This window comes from Barbatula barbatula (genome assembly GCF_947034865.1).
Source record: "Barbatula barbatula genome assembly, chromosome: 20".
NCBI classification, from domain to species: domain Eukaryota; kingdom Metazoa; phylum Chordata; class Actinopteri; order Cypriniformes; family Nemacheilidae; genus Barbatula; species Barbatula barbatula.
In genome coordinates this window covers 466,812-484,977 of record NC_136783.1, presented here as the reverse complement: position 1 = coordinate 484,977, position 18,166 = coordinate 466,812, and the positions used below count along the sequence as shown (strand labels likewise).

The 18,166-nt window shown below is 41.9% G+C and overlaps 1 protein-coding gene across 1 annotated transcript in view; it reads left to right on the top strand.

The window, feature by feature from the left end:
- Positions 1-9,248: 9,248 nt before the first annotated feature.
- itga7 (integrin, alpha 7) overlaps positions 9,249-18,166 on the top strand; it is a 64,105-nt gene continuing 55,187 nt past the window's right edge. Inside the window, exons 1-8 of the mRNA XM_079483364.1 lie at positions 9,249-9,590; positions 12,370-12,491; positions 12,710-12,789; positions 13,654-13,909; positions 14,266-14,367; positions 15,760-15,967; positions 16,045-16,238; positions 16,433-16,521. Coding sequence (XP_079339490.1) covers positions 9,403-9,590; positions 12,370-12,491; positions 12,710-12,789; positions 13,654-13,909; positions 14,266-14,367; positions 15,760-15,967; positions 16,045-16,238; positions 16,433-16,521 — 1,239 coding nt within the window. The 5' untranslated portion in view covers positions 9,249-9,402. The remainder of the gene's footprint in view (positions 9,591-12,369; positions 12,492-12,709; positions 12,790-13,653; positions 13,910-14,265; positions 14,368-15,759; positions 15,968-16,044; positions 16,239-16,432; positions 16,522-18,166) is intronic.

Sequence of the window (18,166 nt, the reverse complement as noted above, 5' to 3'; positions counted from 1 at the left end):
TTGATGGCAGTCTACAGTGTCTAACTTCTGTCTTATTGCTTATTTTATTGTATTAAGGTTTGTTAAATGTTTGCCGGTTCACGCCTCCTTCCTTCACTTTTAGGAATTTTCATTACAATATACACTCACCTAAAGGATTATTAAGAACACCTGTTCAATTTCTCATTAATGCAATTATTTGATCAACCAATCACATGGCAGTTGCTTCAATGCATTTAGGGGTGTGGTCCTGGTCAAGACAATCTCCTGAACTCCAAACTGAATGTCAGAATGGGAAAGTAAGGTGATTTAAGCCTTTGGAGCGAGGCATGGTTGTTGGTGTCAGACGGGCCGGTCTGCGTTTTTCACAATCTGCTCAGTTACTGGGATTTTCACGCACAACCATTTCTAGTTTTTACAAAGAATGGTGTGAATAGGAAAAAAATCCAGTATGCGACAGTCCTGCACGAGCTCACCAAAATTGGACAGTTGAAGACTGGAAAAATGTTGCCTGGTGTCTGATGAGTCTCGATTTCTGTTGAGACATTCAGATGGTAGAGTCAGAATTTGGCCTAAACAGAATGAGAACATGGATCCATCATGCCTTGTTACCACTGTGCAGGCTGGTGGTGTAATGGTGAGGGGGATGTTTTCTTGGCACACTTTAGGCCCCTAAGTGCCAATTGGGCATCGTTTAAATGCCACGGCCTACCTGAGCATTGTTTCTGTCCATGTCCATCCCTTTATGACCACCATGTACCCATCCTCTGATGGCTACTTCCAGCAGGATAATGCACCATGTCACAAAGCTCGAATAATTTCAAATTGGTTTCTTGAACATGTTCTTGAGTTCACTGTACTACAATGGCCCCCACAGTCACCAGATCTCAACCCAATAGAGCATCTTTGGGATGTGGTGGAACGGGAGCTTCGTGCCCTGGATGTGTATCCCACAAATCTCCATCAACTGCAAAATGCTATCCTATCAATATGGGCCAACATTTCTAAAGAATGCTTTCCGCACCTTGTTGAATCAATGCCATGTAGAATTAAAGCTAAAGGTGAAAGGGGGTCAAACACAGTATTAATATGGTGTTCCTAATAATCCTTTAGGTGAGTGTATTCCGAAGGTTTAGGCTGCACTAGTTAGATCATCCGGAACCAGGGACACTTACAATAACAACTGATGCATTTGTTGCATCAAAGAGTGCAGAACAGTACTCTACTCTCAGCCAGTCTTGTCTCATTGTTCTAAGGTTACCAGAGAGGGCAGGAAGCAATTCAAGCTCAGACCTGACAAATGCTGTGATGATAGAGCTGGACAAAGGACGTGACGTTGTGTCGAGACTGACAGAATGGGGTTTGACTTGAGAACCTATAATCACCGATTCTACTTTGAAAAGGCCAATGAACTTGGCGAATGGGACGGCCTATTCATTAACTTTTTTGTTCTTCGGAACCTGTGAGGCTTATGCTGAGCGATCTTCCTACTGGATCTATGACGCAAAGCAGCAAAACTCGTCTTGGTGTTTGTGATTCCCCTGGGCATTTCAGTAGCTAGTCGGAGGTGTCTTAAAAGAGCACATTTCTAAAAGAGCAAATTCTCTTCAGCGTGCACATGTCGCCAGGCATGTCTTGCCTTTGTAGTCTTGGGTGCGACCGCACGACCCTTTGAGACAGACAGGCACGATACCTACCTCACATGCTCCGGGATGCTGAAGTAACATTTGTGGTAATGGTATTGCGGTCACGGCGTCGCCAGACAGTCCCATAGAGGATTCACGCCACGGCATGCAGAGGATGAGATTTCGGCCGCAACATCGGGTGGTGATTTCCTGACATCAGACACTGAGGACTCCCTGCAGCTCCCTGCTACGGCCGGTCGAGCCCAGGACGAGCTCGATGTGGAGATGTCAGACGTGCTGCCAGTGAGTACAGGGCTGGGGACACCACCGAGGGCAGGCACACAACGTTAAAGCCACCCCAAACACCCCAATGTCACACTTCAACTCAAACAAACACTGCAGCCCAAGTGATCGTCACGGCAACCCAGACCACAGCAAATCAAAGAACAAGAGATATAAACCAAATGATAACCCCCTTAGTTCGTCCCCAACAGTACTGATGTAACTCACTAGGCAATGGCCATGACCCATGGGAAGAATAACATTTATAAATTAATTGGAACCCCCAAAATAAGCAAAAACTCCTAAATAAAATCAACCAAAAGAAATACAAACAAAAGCGGGAGAACTCCGTAGAGACCCAAACTAACCAAAAATACAGGTTATGGCCAAATCAAAACCAGACGGTAACTCAAGCAAACTAAAGTCAGAAAGAAAATTAATTAAAGGCAAAACAGCAGCGTAGTACGAGTCTGTCTGTACTAGCGGAGAACACGCTTTGGAAGTTGTAACAACTCCGCCTCTTTGACCACCTTCAGCCCCCACACTGAGAAAGCCGTTTAGTATGGACCATTAACCCCACACTCCCGCTGGACAGTTGGAAACATACAACCAGGACTCCCACTAGACGATTGCTACAGGTGCATTATCCACAAACGCGTTCCTCCAGACTACTATACTGTAACTGGCACAAACGCCATGCTCTTATCCCCGATGCTAATTCAAATAATTGGTGACCAGCCAGTCACTTACCGGAACAAACCATTCACCCGATCTAACGGGGCGTACCATTAAAATACACATCCCGCTACAGTAAGTTGAAATTACTTTTCAAACCCGGTGAGTTATGGCTTCTCCTCTTATTATTGTTACTTGCACCTCATGTCAAATGTTTAGCTTAACCTTCTCGGTCAGCGGCGAGGGCTTCACATGAGGGGAAATAGCTAGGCTGACAGGAAAGATCTCAGAATTAGAGTCTTCCATCCAATATTTATCTGAGGATAGTTAGAGTGTAAGGACCATAGAAGACACTTTGGTTGCGAGCAATTTTAGTGCGCACAGCTCTGTTCCGGTTGAAGATCCCCCACAGCTGGGAAACTTTGTGACTGTGAGCCGGCATAGTCGCAGGTCAAAACATTACTCAACGGTTCCGATTACAGTCTCGAACAGGTTTGCCCCGCTCAGTGACTCACCGACTGAGAAACCTGCTGAAAGTGCCCTAGTTATTGGTGATTCTATAGTTCGGAACGTTAACATAGAGGCGCCAGAGCGCCTAACATCAAGTCAAATTTAAATGTGCTGGCTAAGGCTAATCGTAAATTCAGTAAGATTTTTATTCACGTCGGCACAAATGTTCGATGATGTTCGACTCCGTCTATCGGAGATCACAAAAGATAATATTAAAGAGGTATGTGAGCTGGCAAGCACGATGTCAGACACTGTAATATTCTCTGGCCCCCTCCCTGCTTACCGTGGTGAAGAGATACATAGCAGATTATCATATCTAAATGGCTGGTTGTCTGAGTTGTGCCTGCAGAATGATATTGTTTTTATAAATAACTGGAAGAGTTTTGAGGGCAGACCTGACCTGTTGAAAAGTGATGGTCTCCACCCCTCCTGGTCTTAATGCTAAAACTTGACTCACTGGGGCCCAGGTCAGAAAGCAGACAGAATGGCATAACCAACGGTCTGCTTGCCGTCTCACGTTGCAGAACACACAAAATGCACAATATGTGATAATGCCTTTTCCCAAACATCAAAAAATGTGTCTATCCCCCGGATAAGTAGACAAAAAATAGTTAGTAAACCTCTCAAAAGTAATTGAATTAACGTAAAACAAATTGAACATGAACAAAATACAGATTATCAACTGTTAAATTCGGATTGCTAATTAATAAATGAATAACATGACTTCAGCATGGCACCACACAGATTTTATTAAAGAATTTGGTGGGTTCTTATCAGAACTAGTACTGGCCGTAGACAGAGTCCTTGTCGTTGGTGACTTTAACATCCATGTAGATAACGATACAGATGCTTAAGGGATGGCTTTTAAAGACACTCTTAACTCCATGGGCGTTAGACAGCATGTGTCAGGGTCAGGGCTGGACTTCGACAAAAAAGGACCCTGGCATTTTTGCTCAGACCGGCCCACCACAATCGGTCGGACACAACCAACCAGTACACCATCCTTGCGGTCCCTGTAGATATACATATCAACTGTTCCATTCCCAAAAACCCCTACAAAGCTGAGAACTAAGTGCCATGGACCAGTGTACCAGTGGAAGTGGACCAGTGTACTCACTCTCTCTTGACTGACTCCCTGGTGATCAAAGGTGGTAGTGGACTCGGGCCAACACAAAGTGATGGCATCCTGAGAGTGAGAGAGAGAGAGAGAGAGAGAGAGAGAGAGAGATAGAGAGAGAAAGGGAGAGAGGGAGAGAGGGAGAGAGGGACGAGAATGATAACTGAATGAGTAAAATTATCACCATACTTTGTTTTAAAGAGCACAAACCCCTCTTTAATATGACACCGAACAACATTTATTTCAACATAGTTGAGATAATTCCCATAAAAAAAGAAAAACAAACTATACTACCAAATTACTCACACAAAACGTCCTAATAATATATATGATATTCATATTATTCACTCACCGTAAATATTGCATATTAATGATATTGGAAACTGATTAGAAACATGAGAAAATATCTACTTCATTGAATATACAGCTAAACAAAAATATACCATTGGCTATGTTCACCTGTTTTTTGCTAAATGTTGTCAGGTACTGTAGGCTTGGAAACTGAAGCTACAGCACTAAACATGTCGGTTATTTTTGCACATGTTGAGGCATCAATCCTCTAAAATTTTTATTTTTTGGCCTGCAACTTCTCGACACCCGCCTTGCCCTTGCGCTTTTGTTTCTCCATCCTAAACCCACAGATTTCTGGCTACGAACCACTGACTGCATCTGACACAAGAAACAGAGGGGGAGGGGTGTAGCTTGTTAAGAGATGATTGGGCCAGCCCAGTGTCAGTATGGAAAATGAATCAATGGGCCGCTGTCCTTGCTTTATGGGCCGGTGGTTGGCCAATAAAATAAAAAATAAAAAAATTATATCGATTGGCTCCCAAGTGCGTCGGCCCACCAGATTAAAGGACCAACCCTGGTCAGGACCCACTCACCTTCATAATCATACTTTAGATTTAATACTGTCTTAAGGTATAAATGTGGACGACATTCAAATTCTTCAGCAGAGTGAAGACATTTTGGATCAGTATTAGGACCTGACAAATGCTGGACGAAGGACGTGGCGACTCTACAAAACTTCAGTCGCTATTAGATTATTAATGATAATTTTAAATCTAACTTTGTTTTTTATTTTGCCTTGTTGTGCAAGCACTGTCGAGCTTGTGCAGAGGCTGCAGTTTTTGCCAGAGGGGAACTGGAATCCCCTGGTAAGGCCTGGTCTACCTCTGAGGTTTTTTTTTCTCCTCCAATGGAGTTTTGGGTTCCTCGCCACCGTTTGCATACTGTTTTGCACTGTTTGCCTGGCCGGGGGGGCTGCTAGAATTTGATAGTCTTATTTAATTAACACTGCATATAGGAATTTATAGTGTGTCTGATATTTGACCTGTGTTTTGACTTCCATAACCTTTTATGTTTTACTTATAGTCAATGTTTTCTTGTACAGCTGCTTTGTAACAATGAAAATTGTAAAAAGCGCTATATAAATAAAGCTGACTTGACTTGACTATTATGTTTGCTTGACTGGCCTATGGTGGCAAATCAAACTCCTTGTTACAAATATGGTAGAACAATAACTTCAACTACCAAAGGGCTAGACATAAACAATGAACAAAATCATCACAGCTATATATTGTAACGGAGCACCAGAAGGCTGAGGATCCATTTGCACACTTTAATCTTCACAATCGTTGTCGTACAGGCAGGGTCAATCTCCAGCAAACACGTAAATAAGGGTAAGGCAATCTCGTAGTCACAAAACAGGCGGATGATCAGGGCAGGCAGAAAACAATCGCAATGTAAGTAAACTCTCCAAAATATACACGGGATAAACAGACAGGAATAACGCTCAGAATTGGTGCCAGGGCAAAACAAGACTTCACAGTGAATGTGAATGAGTAAGAGGTTTAAGTAGGCAGTCCAAGTGCAATTAGTTCCGGTATGTGGGTCTATGGGAAGTGGAGTCCGGGTAAATGTTAATACTCAGGAGATGTCTCTCTCTGGTGGCGATCGAGGAGCGAAGCAGGAGCTTCACTCGTGACATATATATATATATATATATATATATATAGTTAGGGCAACAATCAGATGAAACAAGACACGTGTGAGAACAAAGGTGGGGCATTATGACGACAACACAAAATGAAGGACAAGACACAAGTTGTTACGAACAGGCAGGCAGGGAAATAGGGAGAGGATCCAAATGCAGAAATCAACGTTTTATTGAAGTCTGAGCGCATGTGAGAGTGGAATTGTGATAAAGGAATCAGGAGTCAAACTGATTTTTTTTTAATACCCAGGCAAAACTCAATACAACTGTCACAGCGGAGAGAGAGACAGACAAAAAACACTGAGGCAGAGAAATCGCTGGGCAGTCTTGGAGGAGGGATGAGACTGGAGCGCTCGGTCATGATGACAGGGCTGGTGGCCGGGGAAAGGTGACCCGGGGGGGAGAAGTGGCTGACCTGTCACTAGGCAAGGGATAACCCCCAATGAAAACAGTCCGCAAAGGCAAATAGTCCAACAAAAAAACAGGAAAGCAAGGAAATACCACATGGCAGTAGTCCACTGATACACTCAGGAAAAAACCCACAGGGCTAATGTCCGCTCGGCTGTAGGGTGAACAATCCACAAAGCAAAAGTCCACTCACCTGTGAGGGGAATTAATCCACAATGCTCGGTAGAAGAATATAAAATACACAAGCCAAGAGTTCACCCGACAGAATACATTTACAATCCAAGAAACAAGACTGATCCACCAACAGAAATCCACTCAACAGAAGAGCACGCTGACAGAGAAGAGCAGTCTCCACTCAACGGAAGAACTGAAGTAATAGCCGGTCTGGGAGCCGTGGTGGCCGGGGCAGAACTAATGGGCACAGAAGGGGTAGACAATGCACAGTGGACAAACCGCTCTGTAGCCTAGACAAGATAAGGGAATAACTAAGTGCAAAGTAATTACAAGACAAGGAACTAGACTGGGCAATCAACAGCGCTAAAAACTCTTAACGATCTGACACAAGCAACTTTTGTGCTGAGGAGCCTGAGAGCCACTCTCAACTGCGGCAGCGGACGGCAAGTGTTGTGGCATGAAGGACACAACGTCTCGTTCTCTTCATCAGGGAATAGAGGTTACATACGTAACCGAGACGTTCCCTTTCTGTCGGTCTCTCGAAGTTGTGTCGAACCGACAGATGGGGTTCCTGTTGAAAATGCCACAGTGCTGTGCCGCGTCACAATCTCTAGGGAAGCGACGTTGACTGGCCTTGGCGTGTCAGACTTGAGCACTAGCATGAAATTGTAACCATCCAGTTGACAGGTAGGGGTCCCAGAGATTAGGCAAAGATGAGAGGCCCCTGCCTGCGCGCCCGTCGCAGAGAGCACCCCAACCCTGCAGGGAACCGTTACGTTACCATAACTCGCCTCGAGCACTGCCCGAGAGGGACCCTTGTCTGTATAAAGTCCATATCTCAGAGGAAGGTCAAATCTGACCAAGGGGTTAGGGTGTGATGGCACTGAGACATGATGGAAATACGTCTTGTGCCGGCCGGTGTGCCAAGCTCTCCAGGGAACTCCGAGAGATTGACTTGCCCAGCCCTCGAATGCAAACCACTGAAACGGCCGTTGTCGAAGGAGGATTGACACATGAAAGTCGAAAATCATATGGACATCAGGATGCTATTCTGCATCAACAGTGCTTGTTCAGGGAGCGGCGGTCGAGAATGGGGAGCAGCCCCCCACCTTTCTTGGGGACATCTCTGCGTGAGGGACGGGTTCGATTGCATCCTTCGCCAGAAGGGTGGCGACCTCGGCCTGACCGCAGAGCTGAGATGGATTGCCCTCCCTTTCCAACGTGAAGGGCTTTGAAGCGCTAGCCAGGCTTCCAGACTCCATGAACTAGGGGACAAATCTGGTTCAACGTCCCGTGGGGGGGGGGTTCGGTGACTGGCAGTGTGGTCGCTTCGCCCAAGTGAAGGCCTGTGAAGGCTGACAGCTCTGTTGACTTTGCCTCGCTGTGCGACACACCATCGGGTGGAGAGTTAATGCCGACATATCCCTTAGTTCTCCCTTAGACAATCTCTTAGTTGAGGGAGGTAATAGCCAAATTTTCTATAAAATTAAATAAATAATGAATAAAATTCATGAATAAAATTCTGTTGTTTTATTAGAACACTTAAATTACTTAAAGAACATTTGTTTTAAGAAATAATTTTGAAAGCACGTAAGTGATATTAAAATTATTCAAAAACAAAACACGTACTTTAATAAGAGTGCAAACTGTGGTAAACATATGCTTAATAACTCTTTTAATTTTGAGGGGACCTTGAAAGATTGTCTCACATTTAAGGGTTCCTCGTCCCCAAAACTTAGAGAACTCCTGTTCTAGACTGTTAAATCGGTAGTTTTCAAGAGATAAAAACGTATTTAATTTATTACATTTATACTGAAACTAAATATTTCTTTTCACAAAAGGTGAAATATTAGTCAAAGTATAATAACTTATTATAACGCTGTAAAGCCTACAGTAAGTCTTTACTATTACACACTGATTGAATGGACAATAATGATCATCTGTTCATCTCGCTAGTAAACAAATGCATGTTATTTTTGTGTTGAAAGTCTAAAAATAAAGTGTTAAGATGTTGACTGACAGATGCAGAAGGCCAGAGAGGAAGAGAAGAGATACCATAAAAACCAGCTGTGGCCAAAATATCACAACAATGACGACACCAAAGCATGTTTATTACGCTCCTCACTCTATTTCATTTGTCCTGTTTCACACACAAAACTATCATATGACTTCAGAAGAACGTTTCCTACTGCGAGTTATACTGTAGAAACATTCTCTCCTCCATCTTTGTGTTTCATTAAAGAAAGAGTTAAAAAGAACAAATCCTTTCATCTTTGGATGAATTATTTCTTTGATGTTGATGATTATGAAGAATATAACTCAAGACAGAAATAAAGGTTTGAAACTTATAGATGTGAGGTTTGTTTGTCTATGTTTAGTCTGATTTCCAGTTACACTGATCAATGTGGCATAGATCGTTGAGTGATGATGTCAGCTGAGGTGGGGGTGTGTGCTCTATTCATGGCTCATCGTGTGTGTGTGTGTGTGTGGGTGGCCGTGCACTTGTGCAGTCATTCTCGACACACACTCTCAGGACGGGAGCGTCAGCAAACAGAGCGGATACACAGAATAAATCCTGATCATTACCAGCAGCACCGTTATGTGTAGATGATCCACGTGTGTGTGTTGTGTTTGACATGTCTCTGTGGCACACATACCAGCGGCGTGCGTCTGCACTCGTCCTGATCCTGCTGTCTCTCTTGTGTCACATCTCAGCGTTTAATCTGGACACCACGTCCATCCTCATCAAAGACGGAGAACGGGAAAGTTTCTTTGGGTTTTCATTGGCTTTACACCAGCAGCTTACACCTGAACCTCACAGCTGGTGAGTCACAACAAACATGCACAAATAATGTAAGCACACACCACAACAGGCTGTTTTTATTCTAAATGAAGTGAACCATTTCCACTGAATCTATGCGTGTATTGATGTGAAATGATGTATTGGTTCATGTGCGAAACAGCTGATTTAAGACAGTCGGTCAGTACCATAAAGGTTTGTAATATGGACAGCACTTACACAGTATAGGTTACACTTGAATGAATAATGCTTATCTATAACTGGCCAAAAGTCATTATTCATTCTCTCTCATGTGCTTGTAAATGTGTCTGTGAGTCTTTCTTCAGTGGAACACAACAGAAGACATTTTGAGAAATGTCTCCATGGTTTTGTGTTCACACAATGGAAGTCAATGGGGTTCAATATTATTTGATGATCATCATTCTTCATAATATCATCTGTTGTGTTCTACAGAAGAAAGAAACTCATATTTTTGGGGTGAAATATTCTTTAGGGTGGTCCAGTAATTCATACATAGCATATTCCTATCACTGTACATAAATAACACTTGAGTAAAACAATTGTTCTGTTTCATGTAAATCAGTGTCTTTTTGTGTGTGGGTCCCAGTGTCTATCAGAGCTGTAAATGGACTGGTGTACTTCACTCACTTACACTGGTGCCCGTCTGTCCACAACATCTAAAATCAGCTGTGTGTGTGTCAGCGAGCTATACGGTTTCAAGATGCCTTTTTAGCAACGCACTGTTCAAAGAGAGTTTAGTGCCAGACAGCTTGTGGTTCAAACCCAGAGAAGAGATGTGACGCCGATACTGTCACACATTCTTTTACATTTACATTGAATGAACACAAATTCATTCAGAGTAATAACACAAACAGCCAACAGTATTCTAATAGTCAACGTGAAGTATAAAGATTACAGAAGTTAACCAGCAGAGTTCGCATTAGTCCTGACATCTGTAGGTCTTAAGGGAAAACTACAGTAGTTGTGATGAATCTCATGACTCATGGGTTTCTCCGGCTTTCTGAAGATGTGTCAGATTACAAAGTTTAAAGCCTCAAGTGTTGTGTTTGATAAAGGTTTTCATTCCACAGTCTTTTACTCAGAAAGCATTGAAACATTAAACTACAACTGAAACGCTGTGAGGTCACATCCTCCTGATGTTTGTGTGAAGAGATTGATGTTGTATTATGAAGTCATGTGCTGCTTTTACTCTATGTATACTATAATCAGACCTGCTGCATCTAAAACTGAACATCATTCACTGTACAACACATCATTCTTTATTCTTAGGCTGGTTAGGTTCTTGCTTGCTCGGGCCCCTGCGTAAGGATGACATATGGGGGCAGTCGTGGTCTTATGGTTAAGAGAGTCGGATGTGTAACCCAAAGGTTGCAGGTTGATGGTGACAGGGAACGGCTGAGGTGCCCTTGAGCAAGGCCCAAGGATTGTTTGGGTTGGTTCATTTGTACCCTTAGGTAGATTTGCTTTGCAGTGTATGAGTTCATAATTATCCTTACACTCCAGCATTCCAGCATTACTATAACCTCTTGAACTAAAATAATTACGTGAATGAGATAAAAAAAGTAAAGATGAAAAGGCCTTACAGTATTGCTTGTTTATCTAAGTGATGCTGCCATCAGGTCATAGCAACTTTTTAGTTTATACTACTTTGTTCAACACTGTGGAACTATGAACCTACGCACAAATGGGAAGAGTTGAAAGTAGCTTTACAAACGTTGAGAGTTGTCCTTTAAGATTGACTTAGTCATCCGCTGATAACTGTAAGTTAAGCTATGACTCCCCAGTCTTTCATTCTAGCGTCAGCACTATTGCCATATGTAAACATAGCTTTGTGTACGGTGCTTATTGTTGCCCTTAAGGCTCAATCATTTTTCAGTTGTTCTGGATTAAAACTTGTGCTGATGTAAATAAAAATACAACGACGGAGCCAGAAAAATGACTGTAGCTGCAGACAAAATCACACAATCCTGTGTGTGTGTGTGTGTGTGTGTTTTACTGAACACATATGCAGTAAATGTGTAGCTGAATGAAGTATTGAAGTGAAGGAGCAGAGGGAGGACACGCTCATTGTTCCTCATGTAGATGCTGCTCACATCGAGTCTTTCTCATGCTAATGATTTTCCAGAGTTTTTCCAGCGCTTGAGCCGTGTCCGGGCGCCATAATACAAAACCAAGAGCATGACTGGCTCCATCACACTCTGTCTTCAAAACATCTTAAAGTAATATAAACACCCCCCCCAAAAAAAACATTCTTCTTCAGAACACAAAAACTAAGATATTTTAATGAATATAAATATCCAAACTACACTGAACCCCATCGATTTCCATCATATGAAAACAAAACCACTGAGACATTTCTCAAAATATGTTCTGTTGTGTTCCACCAATGAAAGACTCACATACAGAAGTGTTGTTTTTGGTTGAACTAAGTTTTCCTTTCCATTCAGTGGCCACCAAAGATGTTTATGATTTCTGTTATGAATTGATGTAATTGCATTCGATATTGGTTGTTGATTTTGAAGCTTTATGGATCTTCACACGAAATAATTGATCGGTCTTGTTCATTACAATGAAATCAAAGAGATGCTGAAGTTTAATGACGTGGTTTAATCATGAGACACAGCAATAACCAAATAAGATGTGATGATGCATCCAGTGTTTTATTAACCTTTAATATCAGGTTTCATGTTTAGAAAGAACTAATAAAGAAAGTAAGCTCTAAATGTTTTGAGGATACTGTGGTGACACTGAACCTTGTGTCTCTGTGTGTGTTTCTCTTCAGGATATTAGTGGGAGCGCCCCAGGCGAGAGGTAGAGGAACTTTGGAGGGCAGTCGTCCTGGTGCCCTGTATCGCTGTCCTGTTACACCTGAGCAGTGTGAACGAGTGGACATTGATGAAAACGGTGAGATTCTGGTTTTCTGTCTGGAAGGAATTAATGATGATTTACTCACATTCAGATGAACACAAACTAAAAATATCATAGAGGTAGGTTTATACAATGCAAATCTAGACACTCCTAAACAAACAACAATAATAAAAGAGCTAATGATGAGACAACTTTCCTTTCTGCAACCATCTGCACGCAGGACCCAACATAATAACAGATTTCCTTTTTTTAAGTGAGTCTGGAGCGAGAGAGCAAACACAACCAGTGGTTGGGTGTCACTGTTAAAAGCCAGGGGGTTGGTGGAAAGGTGGTGGTAAGTGTCTTTATTTTCTGTATGTCAATAGATTCATATGAATACTGAACTGTAACTCTAAATTTTGGGGGTATCCAGGACCCCCTTAACTCATTAGGGAGCCCCTATAAGTGTTAAAATTCATTAAGCCCCAAGAAGCAGTGAGTTACAGTGCATTTGATTACAGCTAAGGGCCGTTGTTTGGCCAATCAGAATCAAGGACTGGATAACAATTTGAACATGTAATTTTACATCATAAATTATAACGTTATTGTTGAATAAACTTTTTTTCAATTTGCATGATATGTGGTATGCAGCATCTACTCACAGAAACATTTGCAATTATTAAATGGTTCTTCTATAGTCCGTCAACAAATTCGACAGCAAACAGGTTTTGAGGCTGTATCTTCAGCAACTTTTGTGTATTGACATAAAACAACGTTTTTACACAGCGCCGTCTACTGGTCCAAAGAGAAAAATTGATGTTTTTGCTTAGAACTTCTAAAATCTGAACTTTGTGGTATGAAATTTGAAGAGTGGTCATTCGATTCATTGAGTCATGCTGTATTGAACGTTCCTCGGTCACAGTTGCCACCCATTTAAATAAACAATAATATTTTTCCATGGTTTGTATAAAGATCTGTTATGGGGTTCAGTATATAGAGTCTTTTAGAACACATTATATAATATAATCTCTTTCTATTGACACTCTTTAATATTTTGGTTGTGACAGACATGTGTCTGTTTACTTCACTATGAACTTATTGGATGTCATTTTTGTTGTAAACATTTAGAAGATTATGGCATTGGATTTAATTTCTTTACAAATGTGTACTTACGGAATGTGAGCATGACTTGTGTGTGTGTTCTGATGTCATCATCCAGACTTGTGCTCACCTCTATGAGCTCAGACGACACGTCAATCAGACGTTTGAGACACGTGACCCCATCGGACGCTGTTATGTTCTGAGTGAGGATTTGACTGAGAGAGATGATCTGGATGGAGGAGAGTGGAAGTTCTGTGAGGGTCGTTCACAGGGACATGAACAGTTTGGATTCTGTCAACAGGGTCTTTCTGTCAGTTTCACACCCGACAACAACTTCATTCTGTTTGGAGCTCCAGGGACGTACAACTGGAAAGGTAATCAATAATGGATGGAACAAAACATGTTTTGTGTTTTACCGTTTTCAACGGAATCGTAAATTAAAATAAATGAGATATAAAAGATTAAAAGTCATCTTTCAAAGAAATTAACAATATATATGTAAGTCTACAAAATCTACAATAAATGTAAGCAAATGTAATTATATTATTAACCCTACAAAATATAATCAATTTCTCGGATCGCATTTGCCTGATAGTATAAACTTGATAGTAATGTGCCATCTTGGCAACCAGTGACGAGTATTTGATTTGTCCAACTGTATATGTTTTTTCACCTGGAAGAATTTCTCTGTTGATCCGCTTTCTCTGTGATTTTGTATATTGCCATTCAGGGCTGTTGTTTATGGCCAGTCCGATTGAGGATGCTCTTGTCTACAAAACTCTGGAACCGTCCAAAAGCTCTTTTGATGATGTGGCTCAGAACAGCTACTTGGGTTTGTAATTCTTTATTTAATAAATGTAATAAACTTCATACTCCCCTGATAGTATAATTTATCAGATCTGCAGATTTAGAACAGCTGCCGGGAGATGAAGTGGTGATAGTATAAAATGAGTCAAGTTTATTCTGGGAGAAAAGTATAGTTGCATTTAAAAGAAACCCCATCGCTCATTCTTTTAAGAACTTTATTTTATTTTAAACCGTATACAAATGTACCCTGCAGAATACAAACGTAAATGATAACTTTTTTTAACTGGGGCAGTCGTGGCCTTATGGAGTTGTAACCCAAAGGTTGCAGGTTTAAGTCTTAGTACCAGCAGAGATGGTAGGTGGGGGGAATGAATGACCAGCGCTCTCTAACACCTTCAATAGCACGACTGAGGTGAGACCCTTGAGCAAGACAATAACCCCTAACTGCTCCCTGGGCGCTGCAGCAAAAATGGCTGCCCACTGCTCCGGTTGTGTATTCATGTGTTTGTCAGTTACTCGCTTTGGTTACTCATTTTGCACTACTGCAAATGAAGAAAAGTTTAAACATTCTCTTTGATTTAAGCTCACTCTGTCGCAAGTCTCTTGCTTTGATGTGGTTTGAAAGCATTCCTTTAGTTGCTCTAGGAACAGTTGCAAAAAGACCAGAGACGGATGGTGGAGGCTCCACTGCATTACTCCAATTGGTCGCTCATCGTTTGCATAAAACTTTGTTGCAGCATAAGACACGCCCACTTCCTGTTACTAACAGTCACTTTTGCTTGTTTGCCGGATATCGCCAAGGTACCACTGAAATGAATGAGACCATGTTGCTCTGGCAGTCGCTGGCGATGTAAATGGGGCGTCAGACATCAAATGAGTCCTTTGCAGTTATTGCATATAATCAAGTTAATTTAAGATAACCAAATGGTCTTGATTACTCCATATCAGCTGTCAGTTCAGTGCTGTGGAAGGAGGGACACAACTAGTTCCCCTCATCAATGAAAAATGGGTTACGTTACTAACAGAAACATTCCCTATCTGTCACTCAGTCACTTTATGTTGTGTCGATGTAGTGACACTAGAGGTGAATAGTGTCAGGAAGTATGGCAGAGGGGACACAGGCAAGTGACAGCTGGAGAGGAACCTATTTAGAAAGAGAAAGGCTGAGAAACGGGTACCATGTAGCATTACTTCTCAACCTAATGGGTCGGATGTCTGGGCTGGATAAAGGCATGCAAACTGTACTTAGCAGTTTTCTGAAATGACCATTGGTACTTCGGGTTCCCATGAGAAAACCCCCAGTCTCGTTACATTGACACAATCTTGGGCAGGGACATCTGGCACAGGTGGCAAGGTTATCTCCACTGCAACATACATCATAATACAGATTTTTGAACAGATTTACTTATCTTGACAGGTTTCTCTGTGGACTCAGCTAAAGGTGTGATGAGTCAATCTGAGCTGACATTTGTTGCCGGAGCTCCACGAGCCAATCACACCGGAGCTGTGCTTCTGCTCAGGAAAGACAACGTCTACAGACTGATGCCAGAGTTTATCCTGTGGGGTGAGGAGCTGGCCTCCTCCTTTGGTTATTCTGTGGCTGTAGCTGATCTAAATAGAGATGGGTAAGACAGCTGCTGTGTAATGCACTGAATGGGATGTTCATAATATCTGAATCTGAATGGATTGTGTCAACTTACAGCTGGACAGATCTTGTAGTGGGAGCTCCAAATTTCTTTGATCGCAAGGCAGAGATTGGCGGTGCGGTATATGTATTCCTGAATCCAGCGAGTCACTGGGAGAAAGCACGACCGATCCGACTCAACGGAACCTACGACTCTATGTTTGGCATGACCATCAGCAGTGCAGGAGATTTGGACCAGGATGGTTATAACGGTAAGAATAATAGGCACACGTTCCTGTCCTTGTAGTTGAGAGAGTGTAGTTAATGGTAACAAATCTCCTAAAAAGTAGCTCAAATTGAAGAATCTTCTGCTTTGAAAGCTGAGAAATTGATTTGTGATTTTGTACGAATGTTAGATTTGGTAAGACTATATCAAACATACTTTTTTACATATTTTTTTCAACAGATTTTGCTGTTGGCGCACCGTTTGATGGAGATGGGAAAGTGTTTATTTACCGCGGCTCTCCATCTGGCATAGATACCAAACCCTCTCAGGCAATATATCTCTCTTTCTTTTCTCTCTCTCTCGCTCTCTTGTGGGGGTTGCAAGGTGGGTTTCGCTTTCAACAAGAGTTGTACCACCGTTCATTCTAAATGGTGAAATTGAACGAGAATAAAAATGATTCTGCTAGATTGTAAGAGTCAAGCGCTGAAGCATGTGCTTTCATTTAGATGCCAGGTGTTTATTTTTCTAGATGCGCTCTCTTTGGACATTAATTTTCACATAGACCATGAAGGAAAGTCGTATATGATTTACGCAAATACTGGCAGTCTGAAATATTTTGAGATATTGGTCATAAGAAATATGCGTGTAAACACAAAAACCAGGTTGAAAGAAACAGACACACCAACGGAACCTGGATTTTTTTGCCAATCGTGGAAGCGCAAGCTGTTGATAAAAGAGACGCGGAAGAAAGTGGAAATGTAATCAGTTAGGCTGTGTGTTGAGAATGCTAGTGAGAAGTGCATGGAAGTTGACGCCCATAAAGCTACATGTGCTCCTGAGATTGTTGATAAGAGTAAAGGAATGGAGAATCACCTTCCCGCTTCACAGTAAAAACTGCATATGGTGTAAAGGAAGGAGGTGGTGGTGATGATGATGAGGAGGATTATGATGATAATCTGTTAGATCAGTTGTACACTGTAACAGAAATAAATTACTTTCAAGACTTTTGAGGTAAAAAATATTTTTCTTGATATCGATAAATGTATTACCTCAGCTGATAAAATACAAAGGTCCGTAGGTTTCGATGAACTCAGTAGAGGGAAAAGGTTTAGACCAAAGAAAATTATGACAAAATTAAGGAGAGGGAAAGGTGTGAATAAAATACGTATGACAATTTACATTTACATTTAGCAGACACTTTTTTCCAAAGCTACTTACATTACATTATCCTATACATTTTACATAGGTATCTGCAATCCCCTGGGATCCAACACACAACCTTGCGTTTTTAACCCAATGCTCTTACCACTGAGCTACAGGAAAGCATTTAATGTAACAAAGGGTGTGTTATCCTATATTTTACCTTTATCTTTTCTTCTTTTAATGGAGAGTTTAAAATTAGGATATATGAACATAAATGGAGGGAGGGATAAATAAAAGAGCTGTTCTATCTGAATATATTCAAGCTAAAAATATGAATATCACTTTTTTACAAGAAACACATCGTGATATGATAGATTAGGTAGAATGGAAAAGGAGGTGGGAAAGAAATGTTTCCTTTACATTAACATTTATGGCACGCCTCCCATCTGCTCTAACGGGACTCGGACAGCCGGATGTGGGAAATGTCTGTCCGAGGGGCTAGGGTGCGCCGGCAGATAGACGTGATGGGAACACGCCCTGTGCCAGTGTGCCATGCTCACCAGGGAACCCGACTCTGAAGCCAATGCTAAAGCGATCTCATATGCATCAACCTGAGCGGCATGACTGCCGACAAGGACGCCATATGCCCCAGGAGCCTCTGAGTGTTTCAGGGCGAACGCTGACTGCTGCATGACGAGGGCCAGGCAGCACAGCATCAACTGGTCATTAAAAACAGCTGCTTATCATATTTAAAAATGTCCACTTTATGCAATAAAGCACAAACTGTATCAGTGCACATAGTTTCTCTAAAATACAGCAATCTTTGTGCTA